The 16,008-nt window shown below is 35.9% G+C and overlaps 2 protein-coding genes across 5 annotated transcripts; both read left to right on the top strand.

The window, feature by feature from the left end:
* Window positions 1-919: 919 nt before the first annotated feature.
* On the top strand, window positions 920-7,862 carry LOC110734454 (serine/threonine-protein kinase Nek2-like). 3 transcript variants are annotated; one of them, XM_021914609.1, is made up of 15 exons: window positions 920-1,271; window positions 2,354-2,492; window positions 2,609-2,675; window positions 2,998-3,063; window positions 3,575-3,621; window positions 3,733-3,778; window positions 3,901-3,981; window positions 4,073-4,115; window positions 4,197-4,246; window positions 4,336-4,417; window positions 4,511-4,560; window positions 4,799-4,872; window positions 5,031-5,082; window positions 6,246-6,710; window positions 7,123-7,862. In XM_021914609.1, exons 2-15 carry the CDS (start codon window positions 2,407-2,409, stop codon window positions 7,735-7,737), a joined length of 1,824 nt encoding a protein of 607 aa, XP_021770301.1. In that variant the 5' UTR covers window positions 920-1,271; window positions 2,354-2,406; the 3' UTR covers window positions 7,738-7,862. The 3 variants fall into 3 exon arrangements, with proteins under 3 accessions (XP_021770301.1, XP_021770303.1, XP_021770302.1); XM_021914611.1 differs by lacking the exon at window positions 920-1,271 and adding an exon at window positions 1,325-2,162; XM_021914610.1 differs by lacking the exon at window positions 920-1,271 and adding an exon at window positions 2,168-2,258.
* Window positions 7,863-8,627: 765 nt separating this feature from the next.
* LOC110734455 lies at window positions 8,628-14,932 on the top strand. 2 transcript variants are annotated; one of them, XR_002513808.1, is made up of 4 exons: window positions 8,628-9,313; window positions 10,545-11,887; window positions 12,188-12,257; window positions 14,144-14,932. XR_002513808.1 is itself a non-coding variant. In XM_021914612.1 (2 exons), the coding sequence occupies exons 1-2, from the start codon at window positions 9,041-9,043 to the stop codon at window positions 11,655-11,657; spliced, it is 1,386 nt and encodes a 461-aa protein (XP_021770304.1). In that variant the 5' UTR covers window positions 8,628-9,040; the 3' UTR covers window positions 11,658-12,149. The 2 variants fall into 2 exon arrangements, 1 of the variants encoding a protein (XP_021770304.1); XM_021914612.1 differs by lacking the exons at window positions 12,188-12,257; window positions 14,144-14,932 and having other exon boundaries at window positions 10,545-12,149.
* The last annotated feature ends 1,076 nt before the right edge of the window (window positions 14,933-16,008 follow it).

Here is a 16,008-nt window from a genome sequence, read left to right as displayed (position 1 = left end):
CTAAAAAGAGCAAGTGTATATTAGGACATGCTTATCACTTTAGCTCAATCGAATTTTTCCCAAACTAACTCCATGCACACTGTTAGAAAAAGTTTGTTCAATTTAGATTTTTGCCGGTGAATATCTATAGTTGTTAAATCTTCGTTCATGTATTATTTCTCTTAGAACAAATACTACATACAATTTTTCATTTAACAAAATTTATTACTCATTTTTCCATGCGCAGGATAATTGTTGACTCTTTTTTAAACTACCATATATGGGCGAGACCCAAGATTAGGGCTGGCAATCCCCGACCCGATAACCCAACCCGAAGTTACTGAGAGAAACCCGAATCTAACCCAAATCGAACCTGAACAACCCGAATTCGACCCAATAATTTGACCAAAGTTCATATTTCGTAATAATATTAAGTTTTATACTATTTTTGATAGTTTTTAAGCACAATCCGAAATTGACCCGAAATCTTACTCAAACTTGACAAGCTAACCCGAATTGCCACCCCTACCCAAGATCAACTATCATCGAAATAATAACAGTTATGTCTATTAATCAATAATCAATCGAACGTAGTTCAGTAGCAACCTAATAGGCGAATTGGTCCATAACCCCGCACACCAACAAAACAAAATTCATTAATAAATTCAACTTTCCAAGGTGCAAACATCTATCCTTAGTCAAATTAAGCCAACTACATACACAAAGATACCATCCTCCTAACTTCCGAACACAAAGGTTATCTTTTTAACTTAAAAAAAGGTTAAAATTTCCTCATTACCCACCACCATTCCAAGTGCTAAGCTACCGACAAAGCATGGAATTTTATCCTAAGTTTTATATAATCCTCTAACCTCCTTGAAAGTGCTCATATATTAATATCCAAATATTTAAACACTAATTAGCAATTAATCAAATCACGTGGCATAAATTGATTAGTTAACCTCCAAAGCACGGGGATCTTCCCATTTTCCAACAGTATTTTTTATTTTATTTATTTATAAATTGCTTTACTTCTTCTCCTGTCTTTTTCAGGATTCTCTTCTTCTCTTCTTCCCCACTCTCTCTTTTGACTCCCCCATTTTTTCACTTCTCTTTTTCTTTTTTTTGAAGTTTGAATTTCTAATTTCTATAACTTTTTTTTTTTGTCACTTTGTTTATTTTAAATAAATTTTCTGGTTCAATTTTATCTCTTTCTCATTTATACTTGTTGAAGAGCGGGAAAAAGAAGAACACTAAGAGATCTGTTTTACCCAAGAATGCTCCATTTTCAGGTACTCTTCTCTACCTATTTCTTTTTTCTAAAGTTTTGGTCTTTTTTGGTTTTATTGCTAAAATTGTATGCAATGCAGTTTAGTTTTCCTGGTTAATTTCTGGGTTTATGAAGTTTTGGGGTTTTAGTGAAATTTTTAACTTATTTTTTTTTGGGGTTTTGGGGTCTGGGTTTTGTTTCTTGTGTTTAAATGTTTAATGGGTACTTTATTAATTTTGGCTTTGTGTATATTGCTGGTAACAGAAACCCAAAATTTGAGGGAAAATTGTATTTGTTACTTTCTTAAACTTGAAGAAGATGGGTTTAAGTTGCTTAGTAAGATGGAAAAGGGTGATTTTTATTTTTATTTTATGCGGGTGAATTACTCAATAATGCTTTAGCATGTGTTGTAGAAAGTAGAAACCCAATTGTTGAAAGCACATTTTACTGATTTTAGTGAGTTTTTTTGTTAACTAATTTTGTGCTAGGGTTTTAGCCTAAGTTATGATTTATGACTAATTGAAACTTTGTATTATGCATTAATGTGGTATATTAAGAGGGTTAGTCACTTTCATATCCTGTTTTAGTTTGAACTTTAGCACTACTGGGAGGCTTATTAGAGAGCCTGAAATTAAGAAATTGTTTCTCTTTTACTTCACTTTGTTGGTATGAAAGATTTCACTTAGCTTTCTACAGTACCTGCTAAAAACTCTTGTGAAAAGGGATGCCACAAAATTTTCTAGCTATGAAAATTACATTTATATCCATGCACCTGCTTGCGAAAAGAGTTCGAGGCTGACTGTTGCTATTAAGAATTCTAGTAATTTAGTTTGGGAGTGTTTCTGGCCTCTCTGTTACTAGTAATGTGCTAATAAATGGTGTCATGTATCAGATGTTGTAATATTTTCTGCAGGTCTGAGCTTAGATGCAATAGGAATCATTTATAGAATGCTAATGTTATGGATTATTTGATTTAAAGGCTATTAATAGCAGTCAAATCCCAAACTGTGTAACTGCCTTTTGAATTCTTGCCGCCTTACCCTTTTCTTTTCATCTTTATGCTTTCCGGGAATGTTATTTATGTTGGCTTGTTTTAAATTGTAGGAGTAGAACTTGTTCCTGAAGTTGCCAGAACTTAAGAGTTAACGGCGGTAGAAATGGATCAGTATGAGGTACTAGAACAAATCGGCAAGGGTGCCTTTGGTTCAGCCCTTCTTGTGCGGCACAAACTTGAGAAAAAGAAGTGAGTGCATTCCTTCCTACCATTTGCTTTGAAAATATAGTTTTAAGTTTCTAGTGATGCAAGGTCTATTACCTATTTTAGCTATTTTCTTAATCTAACGGCCATATTCTTCCTAGGTATGTCCTGAAGAAGATCCGACTTGCTCGTCAGACTGACAGAACGCGCAGGTCTGCCCATCAAGAGGTCAGTTCTAGATGTGTATTTTACAGACATACTGACTAGATATGTTATTCAGGCATAATTTAAAGCTTTCATGCTAGAGATAAAATATGATGAATAGGTGCAGTATAAAGATGTTGCTGCACTAGCTTTAGTCTATTTTCATTGTGTGGACTACTGGACTACAGACAATAATCCATGGGGTTCATTGAGTGAAGGGGACAAGTGGCTTCTTTTTACAAAAATTTGGAGTAATTTATAATCCCCTTGATTGTTCCTGCAAACAGGCTATTCACTTTCTAACTATGAGTATTGACTAGTATGTTATGTGTCCAATTATTTGCAGATGGAGCTGATTTCTAAAATAAGGAATCCATTCATCGTGGAGTATAAAGATTCATGGGTGGAGAGGGTAAGTAGTTCCCTTTTTGTAAAAAGGTCTCTCAAGTATATCAGTCATTTTGATGTCTAAACCATATTGTATTTTTAATTCTCTCAATTCTCTATAGTATCCATTGGAAAATGGCTGATGAATTGGCAAGAACTATCTTACTAGATCTTGAAAGTCAATTCTAATCTGCTTCTGGGATTGCAACTTGTAACTATCATCTGCATTTTGGCACTGAATAGTTAAAACGTTATTAAAGTGCTAACGTGGCATGATAAGTTTATTTAGTGCAGAACTGCCACCTTACTGTATAACGTCAGAGAAAGCAAGCTGTGTCTTTCTTATCTGAAGGCTCTGTCTTTCTTATCTGAAGATAATTCTTCATCAAATAACTTCGTTTCCTTACATATATCTAGATGCTTTTTCTGTACATTCTAAAAGACAAAAATTGTCTAGTCCTTTGGTTATGTGCTATAGCTGTTCATGGTGTGTATACTCGTAATAATTCTGATAATTTTTCTATGCTTTATCACAGGGTTGCTATGTCTGCATTATCATTGGTTATTGTGAAGGAGGTGACATGTAAGTTATCCTGCTTTTCTTTTATACGTGCCTGTGCTGCGCTGCTGTTAAATTGTTTGCCTGTTGGCCTTCAGTTTGTAATCTGTGTTTTTTGTCTTAATGTGCTTGTAGGGCAGGTGCCCTTAGGAAAGCTAACTGCACTCATTTCTCTGAAGAGGTAAGTACTAAGTAGTTAGCAGCAGTTTTAGTTTCTCCTGCTTTAATTATCACTTAAATTTTCCAGACTTGATCTTACTTATGTGGCCGCTTATTTTATCTTAATATATTGAGCTCTTGTAGAAACTTTGCAAGTGGCTGGTTCAGCTTCTAATGGCGCTTGATTACTTGCATATGCACCATATTCTGCATCGAGATGTTAAGGTGAGGCAGGCTTTTTTTGCCTAGATCTTTGCCATGTGTCTGTCATAATTATAGGTCTTCTCATATTGTCCTTGTTCTTTTCTTTCCGCAGTTGTCAAATATATTTTTGACGAAAGAGCAAGACATACGTCTTGGTAAGATTTTGCCTAAATCAACTCTTGTATAATGACATATTTTAATACTATATATATTAACATTTTAATTGATGGACGCAGGTGATTTTGGTCTAGCTAAACTGTTAACTTCAGATGATCTTGCTTCATCTGTAAGTAGTTTTTTCTATCTATTGGTTAACTCGACAATTTAATGTTTTTAAATGTGTCTTAATCCTTGGTTTACCTTTTTCAATTGAAGGTGGTTGGAACTCCTAGCTATATGTGTCCTGAGCTTCTCGCTGATATACCTTATGGCTCCAAGTCTGACATCTGGTCATTAGGTCTGTTAATCTTATAAAGCCTACCTGACACTTTGATTTTTCTATTCCCTTCTATTTGTTGGGTGATCGCAATCTGTCATGTGTCATTTTCAGGCTGCTGTATCTATGAAATGGCTGCTTTGAGACCTGCATTTAAGGCCTTTGTAAGTTGCTTGTATCCATTTTCCAGCACTGATTTATGTAGTTTTGGATGGCATCATATGATCATTGCGCTTCTGAAATATTCATTTAGAGTCTATGTTATGTAAATATATAAAACCTTCTTTTAGGTTTTATTACCTAGACATTTTTATGAAGTTTTTTCCATTTGTGTAATTTGCTCCCTTGCATTCGTGGTTCTGCACTTAATATTTTTGAGTAAATTGTTATCTTGTTGTGCAGGACATGCAGGCACTGATTAACAAAATAAATAGGTCGATTGTTTCCCCACTTCCGACTATGTATTCTGGTCGATTGTAAGTGCTTTCTTTGCAGTATGTGAAAACTTTCATGCGTGTTATGAGTTGCACACTTGCACAGTAGGAAATATTTGCGGGCTTGCCTTTTTTTTTTGCTGTGTAAGGTATATTTAGCTATGGTCTTTCTCATTTCACTGTATCATCTCATTTTGCAGTAGGGGTCTTGTTAAGACCATGCTGAGGAAAAACCCTGAACTTCGGCCCAGTGTATGAATTCTCTTCTTTTTTAGTTTCATACTTACAATGCTGCATGCCACTTTGCTCTGATATTATACTTGTCACTATGACTCTGTAAGCTTTAGGTGAAAACGTTGATTAAAATCAGGGGTCTTTTGGTTCGCTGTAATAGGGAAAGGGAATGGGAATGATTACCTTTGTTGGTGTTTGTTTTCCCTCTTTTGTCATTCCCATTCCCCCTTTTTATTTTTGGGTTTACCCAAAATCCTCCTAATCCCATTCCCCACCCCCCCTACCTTTCCCATTCCTTTCCCCAACCACCACCATACCCCTTAACCCTAAACCACCTCACCGGGACTAGTAGCACCTCGCCGAAACTCGCTGCACCTTGCCGGATGCTCGCCGGCCTTCCCCCAATCCTCGCCGCCCTTCGCCGCCCCTCCTCCCACCCACGTATAACCCTTAAAAAACCCTCCCCTCCACCGGAACCAAAGGCCGCACCTCACCGGACGTGGTTTGTGGGGTTGCTTGGCTAGGTTTCGGTCGTGGTTTCGCCGCACCTCACCGGATGTGGGTTTGGATTTCAGTCGTGGTTTGTGGGGTTGCGTGGTTTGGTTTCGGTCGTGGTTTGTGGGTTGCTTGGCTGGGTTTCGGTCTTGGTGGTTCTTGGGGGTGGCGTGGGTTTGGATTTGGGTTCGTGGAGGTCTGGGTGAGGTGCAGCCGTTGGGGTGGCTGTTGGTTGGGCGGTGGGGTGGCTGGAGAAGGTGGAAAAAAATGAAGGGCGGGTGTTGTGGTGGTGCAATGGTGGTGTGATTCCCTAGCTTTTTTTTGTAAACAAACAACATGCTTAATTTTGAGGGTTTCATTCCATTCTCCTCCATTCCCTTTCTGCATTCCATTCCAATTCCCCTCTGCGAACCAAACGGCCCCTCAGTAACTTCATTTCAGAAATATATTAGTGAATTGAACAAAATAAATAAATCAGGTTCTATACTTTATTCAATAAATATCACTTTATCAGCAAAAATGAAATTTTACATGTAAAACTGTAAAATTATTTTAGCTACATAGGTCTTGCAATCGTTTACAAGTTGAAACAATTTGTGTCCTTGCATCTGAATTTCATTTTTCCCCTATCAGCACATTGGCTATGATTATTTGACGTGGATATGATTTTGGCTGCACTGTTTCAGGCTACTGAACTGCTCAGGCATCCTCATCTTCAGCCATATGTTTTCAAAATTAATCTAAAGTTTGGGAGCCTCAGAAGAAACACCTTACCAACATCCTATTATGATAATCCAAGGAAAACCAGATTTCTCGAGGCGGAAGAGATTCCAAAGCGTGTTGACAGACAGAACAGAAGATTGTCATACAGTAATGACCGAACCCAGAATCCCAGCATCTCTGGAGCTGAACCAGACTCCCCGTATTCTATCAGACAGCAACAGGAATTTTCTACTTATATGAATCGAAAGCTGGAGGAAATGTCCATTAGTAGCTCACACAAGGAGATAGGTGTGGATAAGCCAATAATTGGCAAAGCTTCTACTGTGGCAAAAACCCCTAGGTTCTCAACTCCTTCAAAAGGTTCTTCTGCCTTTAGGAGGTTGTCAACACCCTCTAAGATGTCCACAAATGCATCCAGTCGTACCTCTGTAAGTTCATTTAAGCCATTACTATTCAGTTTAATAGGCCACATCTTTGTTTTGAGACATGCCATAACAATAGACCACTAATCTAAAATTTCTTAAGTGAAAATTTTATGTTGCCCATACAAACCTTAAAGATATCGTAATACTAAAACCTTTAATATTAACACGAGCTGAAAAACTTGCAAGGAGAAAAATACTTGTGGAATTTCAATTCAATTGAAATTATAGAAAAATTCAACCGATCAATGGTTGTCCTTTAGAATTGGGATGAAAGAACTAGGGGGTTGTACATTGAATCATTGATATCATTTCCCCTGATAAAACCTTTCTGATGGGCCGTGTTAGTACGTGTTTCTCTTGCTAGTATGTATTTGACACTATTAAACTCTAAGCTTTGAATAAATTAAATGTGCAGCTTCCCATGTCGCATACTCCGACGACCAAATATTCCAGATCAACACGTAGAGTTTCCCTGCCGCTTTCAGTCTCAAGCAACAAGGCAGCAGACTGTGAGACTCAATATAAATCCAAGACAGGATTTCTTCACGGTGTCGAGTCTCCTGATGTATCTGTCAATGCCCCACGTATTGACAAGATGGCCGAGTTCCCATTAGGATCTTCTGAGAGCCCCCTTTACCCTGTAAATAGAACCTCATCAACCTCTGCTCAGTGCTCTTCCACCTCCCCAAAGGCTGCTGATCGCTCGATGATGAAGGACAAGTGTACAGTCCAGATAATAGACAGAGCCTTGGATAAGCCAAGTATGGCCAATGAAAATTCAGAGCATAATCAAGTCAGTGGTTTATCCAGCAAATCATCATCAGACTCCAGGCAACGGCGGTTTGATACCACCTCATATCAACAACGTGCTGAAGCATTAGAAGGTTTGCTTGAGTTCAGTGCCCGACTTTTACAGCAGGGGAGACATGATGAGCTTAGTGTACTCTTGAAGCCTTTCGGTCCTGAAAAAGTGTCTCCAAGAGAAACTGCTATATGGTTAGCTAAAAGCATCAAAGAGACTGGAACCTAGCTATGGTACTAACTTTCTTCCACAACTAGTCCCTTGTATATTGGCTAGCAATGTTAGTTTAAAATTGTGTGAACTAGTGAATCTAGGCCCTAGGATCAAAATCCTTGGATGGGATTTTTGATTTGTTAAGGAGGCTTGAAGCTGTAGTTTAGAGTTGCAGCTGTTTCTAATTTTGTTAATCCCCGCGATAACCATTACAGGTGCAAGCAAACGGTGCTACATGCACTTGAATAATGTAGTGATGTGATTCTAACAAGTTAGTTCTCTTAAGGATATGGGTTCTAAGATGTGAATTTTCCGGAGAGTAATAGTATGTTGGTATCAGTTTTTCTTCCTCGTGTCCTTGGGAAAGAGATGTTTCTGGAATGGAAAGAGGTTTCGGGAAGACTGGAATGTAGATTATGCGAGTTTTACATCTCTCAGTCTCTCATGTAATACAATTGTTTGGATTTTGCATGTAAATTTTTTGCATAAACTTGATACTAACGCACAAGATAGGGCACCGTTTCGTCTAAATCGTACTGACTATGCTATGTTGGTTGTCATGGTTGAGGAAATACTAATACGAGTACCGATATAGTGACTCTTTTTCCGAAACAATAAGCTGTTGCATGCTAAGTAGTAAGTACGCCTAAATGTCTCAATTATACTCTAGACGGAAACACTCTATAATCACTCTCTTAGGCTCCGTTTACTTTACCTTATTTTTGTTAATCTGAAATTATTTTTACTGAACTGAAATTAATTTTGTTGAACTTAAATTATTTTTACTGAACTTAAATTAATTTTACTGACCTGAAATTAATTTTGCTGAACTGAAATTATTTTTACTGATTCTCTATTATATCTTCTTTAAAGTTACTGATTTTTACTGAACTGAACTAAAATTATTTTTGCTGAACTGAACTGAAATTAATTTTATTAAATATTTTTTTTAAGGTGAAGTAAACAAGGTCTGACTCTATTCTCATCAGTTATCTATAACATTTAATGAGTAAGTTTATAAACAATTTAATTACCACAATATAAAACTAATATAACAATTAGATTATATTTTACAACACGAGTGTGCCCCCATCACTTCTCTAGTCTAGTACTCTAGTGATTAAATTTCTAATAATCCCAACGTCCAAAAATCTAGAAAGAACCATAAAATTTAAACCTTTTTTTTTTACGGGAAAGCTTTTACTTATAGCGGGAAATGCTTAATTGACTTGGAATTTTCTTAAGAACCCTAAAATTCAAATTTAGACTTAAAAGCGTCAACTTTTGGAGAGAGAAAGAAGAATTTGCAGAGACTTCAATGGAGGAAAAGAAGATAGAAGTTCTAGAACCCTACCAACTCCATTACTCGGATCTTCTCAAACTTTCGTCATCGTCTTCATCTTCATCATCGATTGAAATCGGACAGTTGGAATCAGTCACGAGAGCAGTAATGGAAGCCCTAGGGCCCACTGGTCCAGGCCTTCTCACCATTACTGGAGTCCCTAATGTTGCGGAACTCCGCAATTACCTGCTCCCTCGCGCACGGGATCTTTCCCTCCTTCATCATCGTCATCGCAATCGCATTCTCAAGGTCTTATTTATTTATTTTAGTTTTAAAAGTTGTTTTCAATTATTTGCAGTTTTGCTGAAATTGTTGGGAATTATGAATGATGAGACTTATTTTAATTGATTGTTTGTGATTAATTGTTAAATAGTGAATGTTTTCAATCATATAATTGGTAAAAAGTTTTTAATGTGGATGAGGATAATTTTTCTTTTTTGGAGTGTTTAAAATGTCATGATTGTATTTAATTATATAGGAATTTAGTTTGTTAAAGACAAATTGATGAATTTTCTCGAATCGTGTGGTTGAGGATACTCGAGAAATATTGATGAAAATCTAAATTTAAGCTGTTAGAAAGGGCAGAAAATAAGCAAAAATTGACCTTGGATAATTTCACATTAATGGAGAATATTGATAGGTGACATTAATGTTATGGGGATTGGGGAGATGTTGATTGATAATATTGACAGTTATGGCATTGAAATTTAAGCTATTGATTGATTTAATCTGGAAATTATAGGATAATTTTGATTGATAACATTGATAGTTATGTCAGTGAAATTTTAGCTATTAATTGATGTATTTCTTCAGGAATTTTGATTGGTCATGTTGAAATATATGGAGAAATGCTGATAGGTGTCAAAGATGTTTGTCTAGTGTTGAATGAACAATGCCAAGGAAATGGCATGGTGGTGCCCAAAATGGCAAAAGATATGAGGTATCTATTGGTCAGTTGGTCTTATCGAGACTTTGGAATTGGTGTGCTATGATGCATTGTTAAACATAACTTTGGTTGAGAACTTGTGATATATGGGAGATCCTCGCAATGACATGCGAAAAATATTGCAAGTTTTGCAGATCCTTTACTCATTAAGTCATACTGCTTTATTTATTGCTTAATGGCTTCTTTATGAGATTTTTTTGGTGGGTTTCTTCATTAGTTAATTTTGGAAAAACATACTTAGGAGTGTCTTGTACAACCTGAGCCTTGAGGGATGATAGGCACATCCCATATACCGGAGAAATTTGGATTGATATTAGGATTTTGTTGACCAATACGGATATTGTATTTTAGGATATATACCCATTAGAATGTATTATTTTGTCCACTCTCCAAGATGGTTTAACGTTCCTTGTATACAACACTATAACATGTACTTAATAATTGCCTTGATCTTTTCAGCAGTTTTCTTCTAGATGTTTTTCATACCTGTCTCCCATACTGTACTGTTGACTTGTAATTAAAGAGAAATGGCAGGATCATGGCTTAGGGAGCGATGTTCCATTGAAGAATTTGGATAGATGTGTCTCATCATTTGCTATGCAGCTGAAATATGGGCATGAATTGGATATGAGTAAGTTGAGCCATGTATGTTCTGAGGGCCTTGAGAAGCACAATGGGGCTGAAGAAAATATTGATGCTGATGAGTATGTCAAATCAATGAATGATCACTTCAAGGATCTTGGTTGTAATTTTAGGGAACTTGGGTTATGTATGATGGACTTGGGACTTCGTGTAGCACGTATTTGTGATAGGGCAATTGGTGGGAAGGAATTGGAGAATAGCTTGTTAGAGTCAGGGACAGCAAAGGGTCGTCTCATTCACTATCATTCTTTTCTTGATACTTGTATAATCAAAGAATCTGGGAGAAGACAGGGGTCTAAGAAAGGACAACAAAAATCTGTACCAAAGAACTTTCATTTCAAGGATGAAAAGAGGTCATGCAGGAGTGAGGAAATGCATAGAGATGGTGATAGAAGGGCATGCAAGAAACATTCCGATCTTTGGCAACAGTGGCACTACGACTATGGTACCTTCACTGTTCTTACTAGTCCAATGCTCATCAAACTAAGATGTTGCCACACAGAACAAGGGGATGATGATTACAAGAAATTCAGTGGGTTAGAATGCTCGTCACCCAGTGGGAATACTTATATGCAGATTTTTCATCCAAAAAATAACAACATTTGTGCTATAAAGGCTCCTCCTGAGAGTTTCATTCTTCAGGTGGGAGAATCAGCTGATATTCTGTCAAGACATAAACTCCAGGCAACGCTTCACTCAGTATCACAGCCAGTAGAGCTAGAAATTTTGAGCAGGGAAACTTTTGTTGTTTTTTTGCATCCTGCGTGGAATAAAGTTTTTGATATTTCAGATTATCCAATGGAGCAGTTAACATTAAATGATCAGAAGGGGAATCATGGGGAGAGGCCTCAAGGTGAGGGAGAGCTCGAGAAACTTACACAAGAGATTCACAGAATCATTCCCCCACTCTCTGCACGGCTAAAGGATGGGATGACATTTGCTGAATTCTCCCGGGAAACAACCAAGCAATACTATGGTGGTAGTGGCTTACAATCAAACAGATGAGGGTCGCGAAGCAGTGAGGTTGCATTTGACTCTGCCATATGCATTGTATTCTTGTTGTGGTTGGTCTACTTGCTCTGGTGTTGAGGAAGCATCTGCAGAGGAACACCTTATCTTATTTGAGGATGCTGTGATCCAAGTATATATTCAATTGACAAAATTCTTTATTGAAGAATTTTGCCATTTTACTGTACATCTACTCTCTACCAAACCATATGAAGCTTCCTAGAAAGGTAGCTATCTAATTTCCTGTAGGATGATTTGGGGATGTAAATTTTTAACCTGCAGAAGGATTATTCTCTTTGAAGCAACATTACTGGCATCTGTCATGTCATAATTTATTCCCTTGTCCATTCATTCTGATGATTATTGAATGACCAAATATCTTGTTGTAAAGTGTTATGGAACTTGAAATTCTTGTTAGTAATTGTGAAGAAGACGTTTGAACTTCTGCAATGTATGAAATGATTTCAGACCACCTCAGATGTAATTTTTAGCATTGAGGAGGCTCTTAATTTTCTTATCTTTGGCAGGGTGAATAATATTGACGCACGCTTTGCCTACAATCACAACATGATCATTTCTCTATGATATCCTGACAAGGTAATGGAATCTTTCTCGCAAGCAACTTTAAGCTTTGATTTAAGCCCATTGGTTTCACCATTTCAGTGAATTTAATGTTTGAAGAGTGATTTAGAATGTTTTGGTTTACTATGGTGGATTGTGGGATAGACTTGTAAAAATAGAACTAAATTGCAATCCTGGGATCTGGAATTTTCATCAAATTGTTCAGTAGTTTGTTGAAATAGTAACAAAATTCTTGTTTAGCTGAATCTAATCACGTATGTTCAAACTTCAAAGTTTAAATTAGTTTGACCTATAACATCTCTTAGTATATGTTTTGGACTTTTGATAGCATCATTTTAGAGTACGGATCTAAATCATAGTGGAAGATGGAAAAGATTATGATTTAATAATAATAATAATAATAATAATAATAATAATAATAATAATAATAATAATAATAATAATAATAATAATAATAATAATAATAATAATAATAATAATAATAATAATAATAATAATAATAATAATAATAATAATAATAATAATAATAATAATAATAATAATAATAAGGTGAACAAAACCCTTGCTTTATTACTTTGCACTTTTCTTTATTGCCCTTCTTAATAAGTCTCATTTCTGAAGTATAGCTATTATAGGTACACCAATTACCAATTAATTGACCCATTACATAAAGAGAAAGAAGAGAGGGGGGGGGGGGGGTTATATGTGGCAGCTTCACCCCATCAAACACTTTAAGAAAAGTACGTATCACGGATGACATCTGGGAGTTCCATCTTTAAAACTTAAGATCAAACTCAAGCTTTTAAAATCTTACTTTCTAAGGTGGACTGTTTGTTGTCCACCTTTGCTAGGATTTTTTCTCCTCACCTTTACATCCACAACTTTATGTAGGACTAGTAGTTTTATCATTGGTAATTAGTAGATCATAGTTTTTCACTTAGATGTTTTATCATGAATGTGGATTATATTCATTACTCTGCCCTTCCTTCTGTGTTACACTTGCATACTCCATTATGATCATACAGTATAGTGTTATTCATTCCAAATTTCAACCCAGAATATCACTCTCCCGATTCTTCATTTTCGGACAATCAAGTATGACACAACACTTTAGATTAGGCCTGATCTTTGTATTAACTCAGTAATATTGATCTGTGTTAATTTAGCTAATAGCATTTTGTTTCTCCCCAAACAAACGCAGTGGGAATCTTCTCCAGTCCAAGTTTTACAAAGTAAATAGGAGAAAACAACAGGGGAAAGGGGGGTAAAGTAGGGAAGTTATTGGTTAGCTAGCTATTTGCATGGCTGATGGCTTGTTGAAGAGATCAACCCCATTCATGAAAATGAAATATGATTTAAACTTTTCCTCAGTATAGGCAAAGGGAATAAAGGGTTTTTTTCCTCTGAACTGTTGCAGGAGTCCCAACTTATTAAGGTCCCCCTCTTTGATATTTTTTCAACATATTTTATGATAAAAGAGAAGCATTATTTGACATTAAAATATACTTACTTTATTTGCTTATTTTTACTTGAAACTCATTACATGAGATCAATGTATTCGGGCCCATTTATCCATTTCCGACATGGGTAAGTGTCCAAGTGTCTAACTTGGTTATTCTGTGAAGTTTTTCCATGATTTTGGCCTAAAATGAAGTGTCTAAATGTCCCATCCATGTCCGAGTGTTGAAAATATGACAATGATACTTGATGTAAAATGAAAAGTCCAAGTAATATAGCATGAGATGTTAGCTAAGGTGGAGATTAGAGAGGGTAAATAGACAAATTAATTAAAGTAGTTTAAACCCAAATAACATAACCTTTTCTTCTTATTACTAGTAAAGTTATTATAAATAGTTCATCTATTTTCCCCTTATAATCTCTTTCTTAAATTGCGTGTCCAGGTGATGAGTTACGAGTAAATAACTACATTTGTTGAACTGGTTGTCATCAAGTGAGGCTTAACTTTGTGTGGAGTAGGAGATGATGACGTTTTACAGTTGCAAACTGCAAAGGTATCAAAAGGGCACGCTTCTGTGCTGAAGTTCATCTTCTCAGTTATATTTCAGCCTTTATTTTATAATTGCATAGTACCCCAAAATGGTTTTAGATTAAGGGGCAATGTTGGCTTGGTCTGACCTTCAAAAAGGGAAGGTCCTTTTGTCAGTCTACGATGTTGCCAATTCCTGTAGATGTTGCGACACCCATCAATTCATTTTAAGATCATTCTAAGTTTTGATTTCATTCAGTTTAATTGTGGAATGTTATGTCTGTATACTTTCTTGGTTCATCACTGTAATGTCATTTGGATTTGAAATTTAAGTGTGACTACGTGGTCTTCGTCGACTAGAAACTAGAATCAGTGACGGTTTTTTTTTTTTTTTTTTTTTTCATTTGATGTGAGACATGAAGGCCTTGTAGCCTTGTAGGTATCACTTCCAAGACTTATCCAGTTACTCTACACTAATGTTGAGGTTTGGGATCCTTGCATTTTGAATTTTTAGGTGTCGGAACTGTGACCCTAGGAGTGTAGGGTGTCCATTGTCAATGGTAACTCTAGATATGCTTCATTTCCTAGAATGGTGATTTAGGAACTTATGAAAAAAAAAAAAAAAAAAATCACATTTGACTATTTGAGTAAGTATTAGTGTATTACTCAACCTTGTATGAATTATTGTGAATGCTAGAATATACTTCCTTGGCTTTTACACCAAACACAATGACTAATTGGAAGAATTAAGGAGAATCTGCAGATCTGCTTGTATGTTACCAATTGCAGATTTTGGGTGTAGAAATCAATACTGTAAATGTATTGTTAGCTTAGATCATAACCTACGTTCTAGGAAATGTTTAAACTTAAAATTATCAACCTTTCATTTGCGTAGAATTAGCAAATATTTCCTTTATTACACCCTTTTCTTTTGTATATTTCTTTTTAAAAAAGGTTTAAAGAAGCTTTACAATTATTCGATAATAGCATCGTAGTGGACACATTCCTTACCGTTAGCTTAAGGGGAAAAAAACCAAAAGATCCACGACTAACTAAAATTAAAATATCCTTCATCCAACACCAAATGTACCATACATGGCACCTGAACAATTTTTTACATTACAAACTTAGCACTCTTAAAAATCGGAAGGAAAGCCTCTTAATGCCACATCCATGGAATGCAAATGTGCGCAATAGTGATTTTGCAAAACCATATTCCGTACTTTATTGGGTTCATGATAGTTGATCATGACTTGACCCAAATAATCAGTATTTAGAGATCCAAGAATTTGGTAGTGAGGATGATTGTGTAGTATACTTAAGGAACATTGGATTTTGTCTATACTTGCAGTACAAGAGGACCACCATAGGACATAAGCTTCCTGTTAAAGTGAGCTGAACAAAGGCATCAGTAATCAGCTTAATGCACCTTTGACTGTAACCCCAACTCAATTGTGTCGAAGCACCCCAACCCCATATCTAGCCCCGTTATCATTAAAATACGTTCATTCCCAAAGGATACCCTTAACAGGAAAGTACGAAGTATTTTCTTTTTTACCCTTCCTTTCTCCTAAGGTTATTGGAATAGTATAAGAAAATTAGTTTTTGAGTAAGGTTAAAAAATCAGTAAATTGTAGATTTATAAAAAATGGCTTGCACCAAGTTACTTGAATAGATTCAAATTGTACTTGAAAAATGAAATACTGATTTTGATTGAATGAAGATTTCTTATCCAAATTGATGTAGCATGAAAGTTCACATTACTACTATTGATTGATT

This window comes from Chenopodium quinoa, unplaced genomic scaffold (genome assembly GCF_001683475.1).
Source record: "Chenopodium quinoa cultivar QQ74 unplaced genomic scaffold, ASM168347v1, whole genome shotgun sequence".
NCBI lineage: Eukaryota > Viridiplantae > Streptophyta > Magnoliopsida > Caryophyllales > Amaranthaceae > Chenopodium > Chenopodium quinoa.
This window is presented reverse-complemented; position numbering and strand designations above follow the sequence as displayed.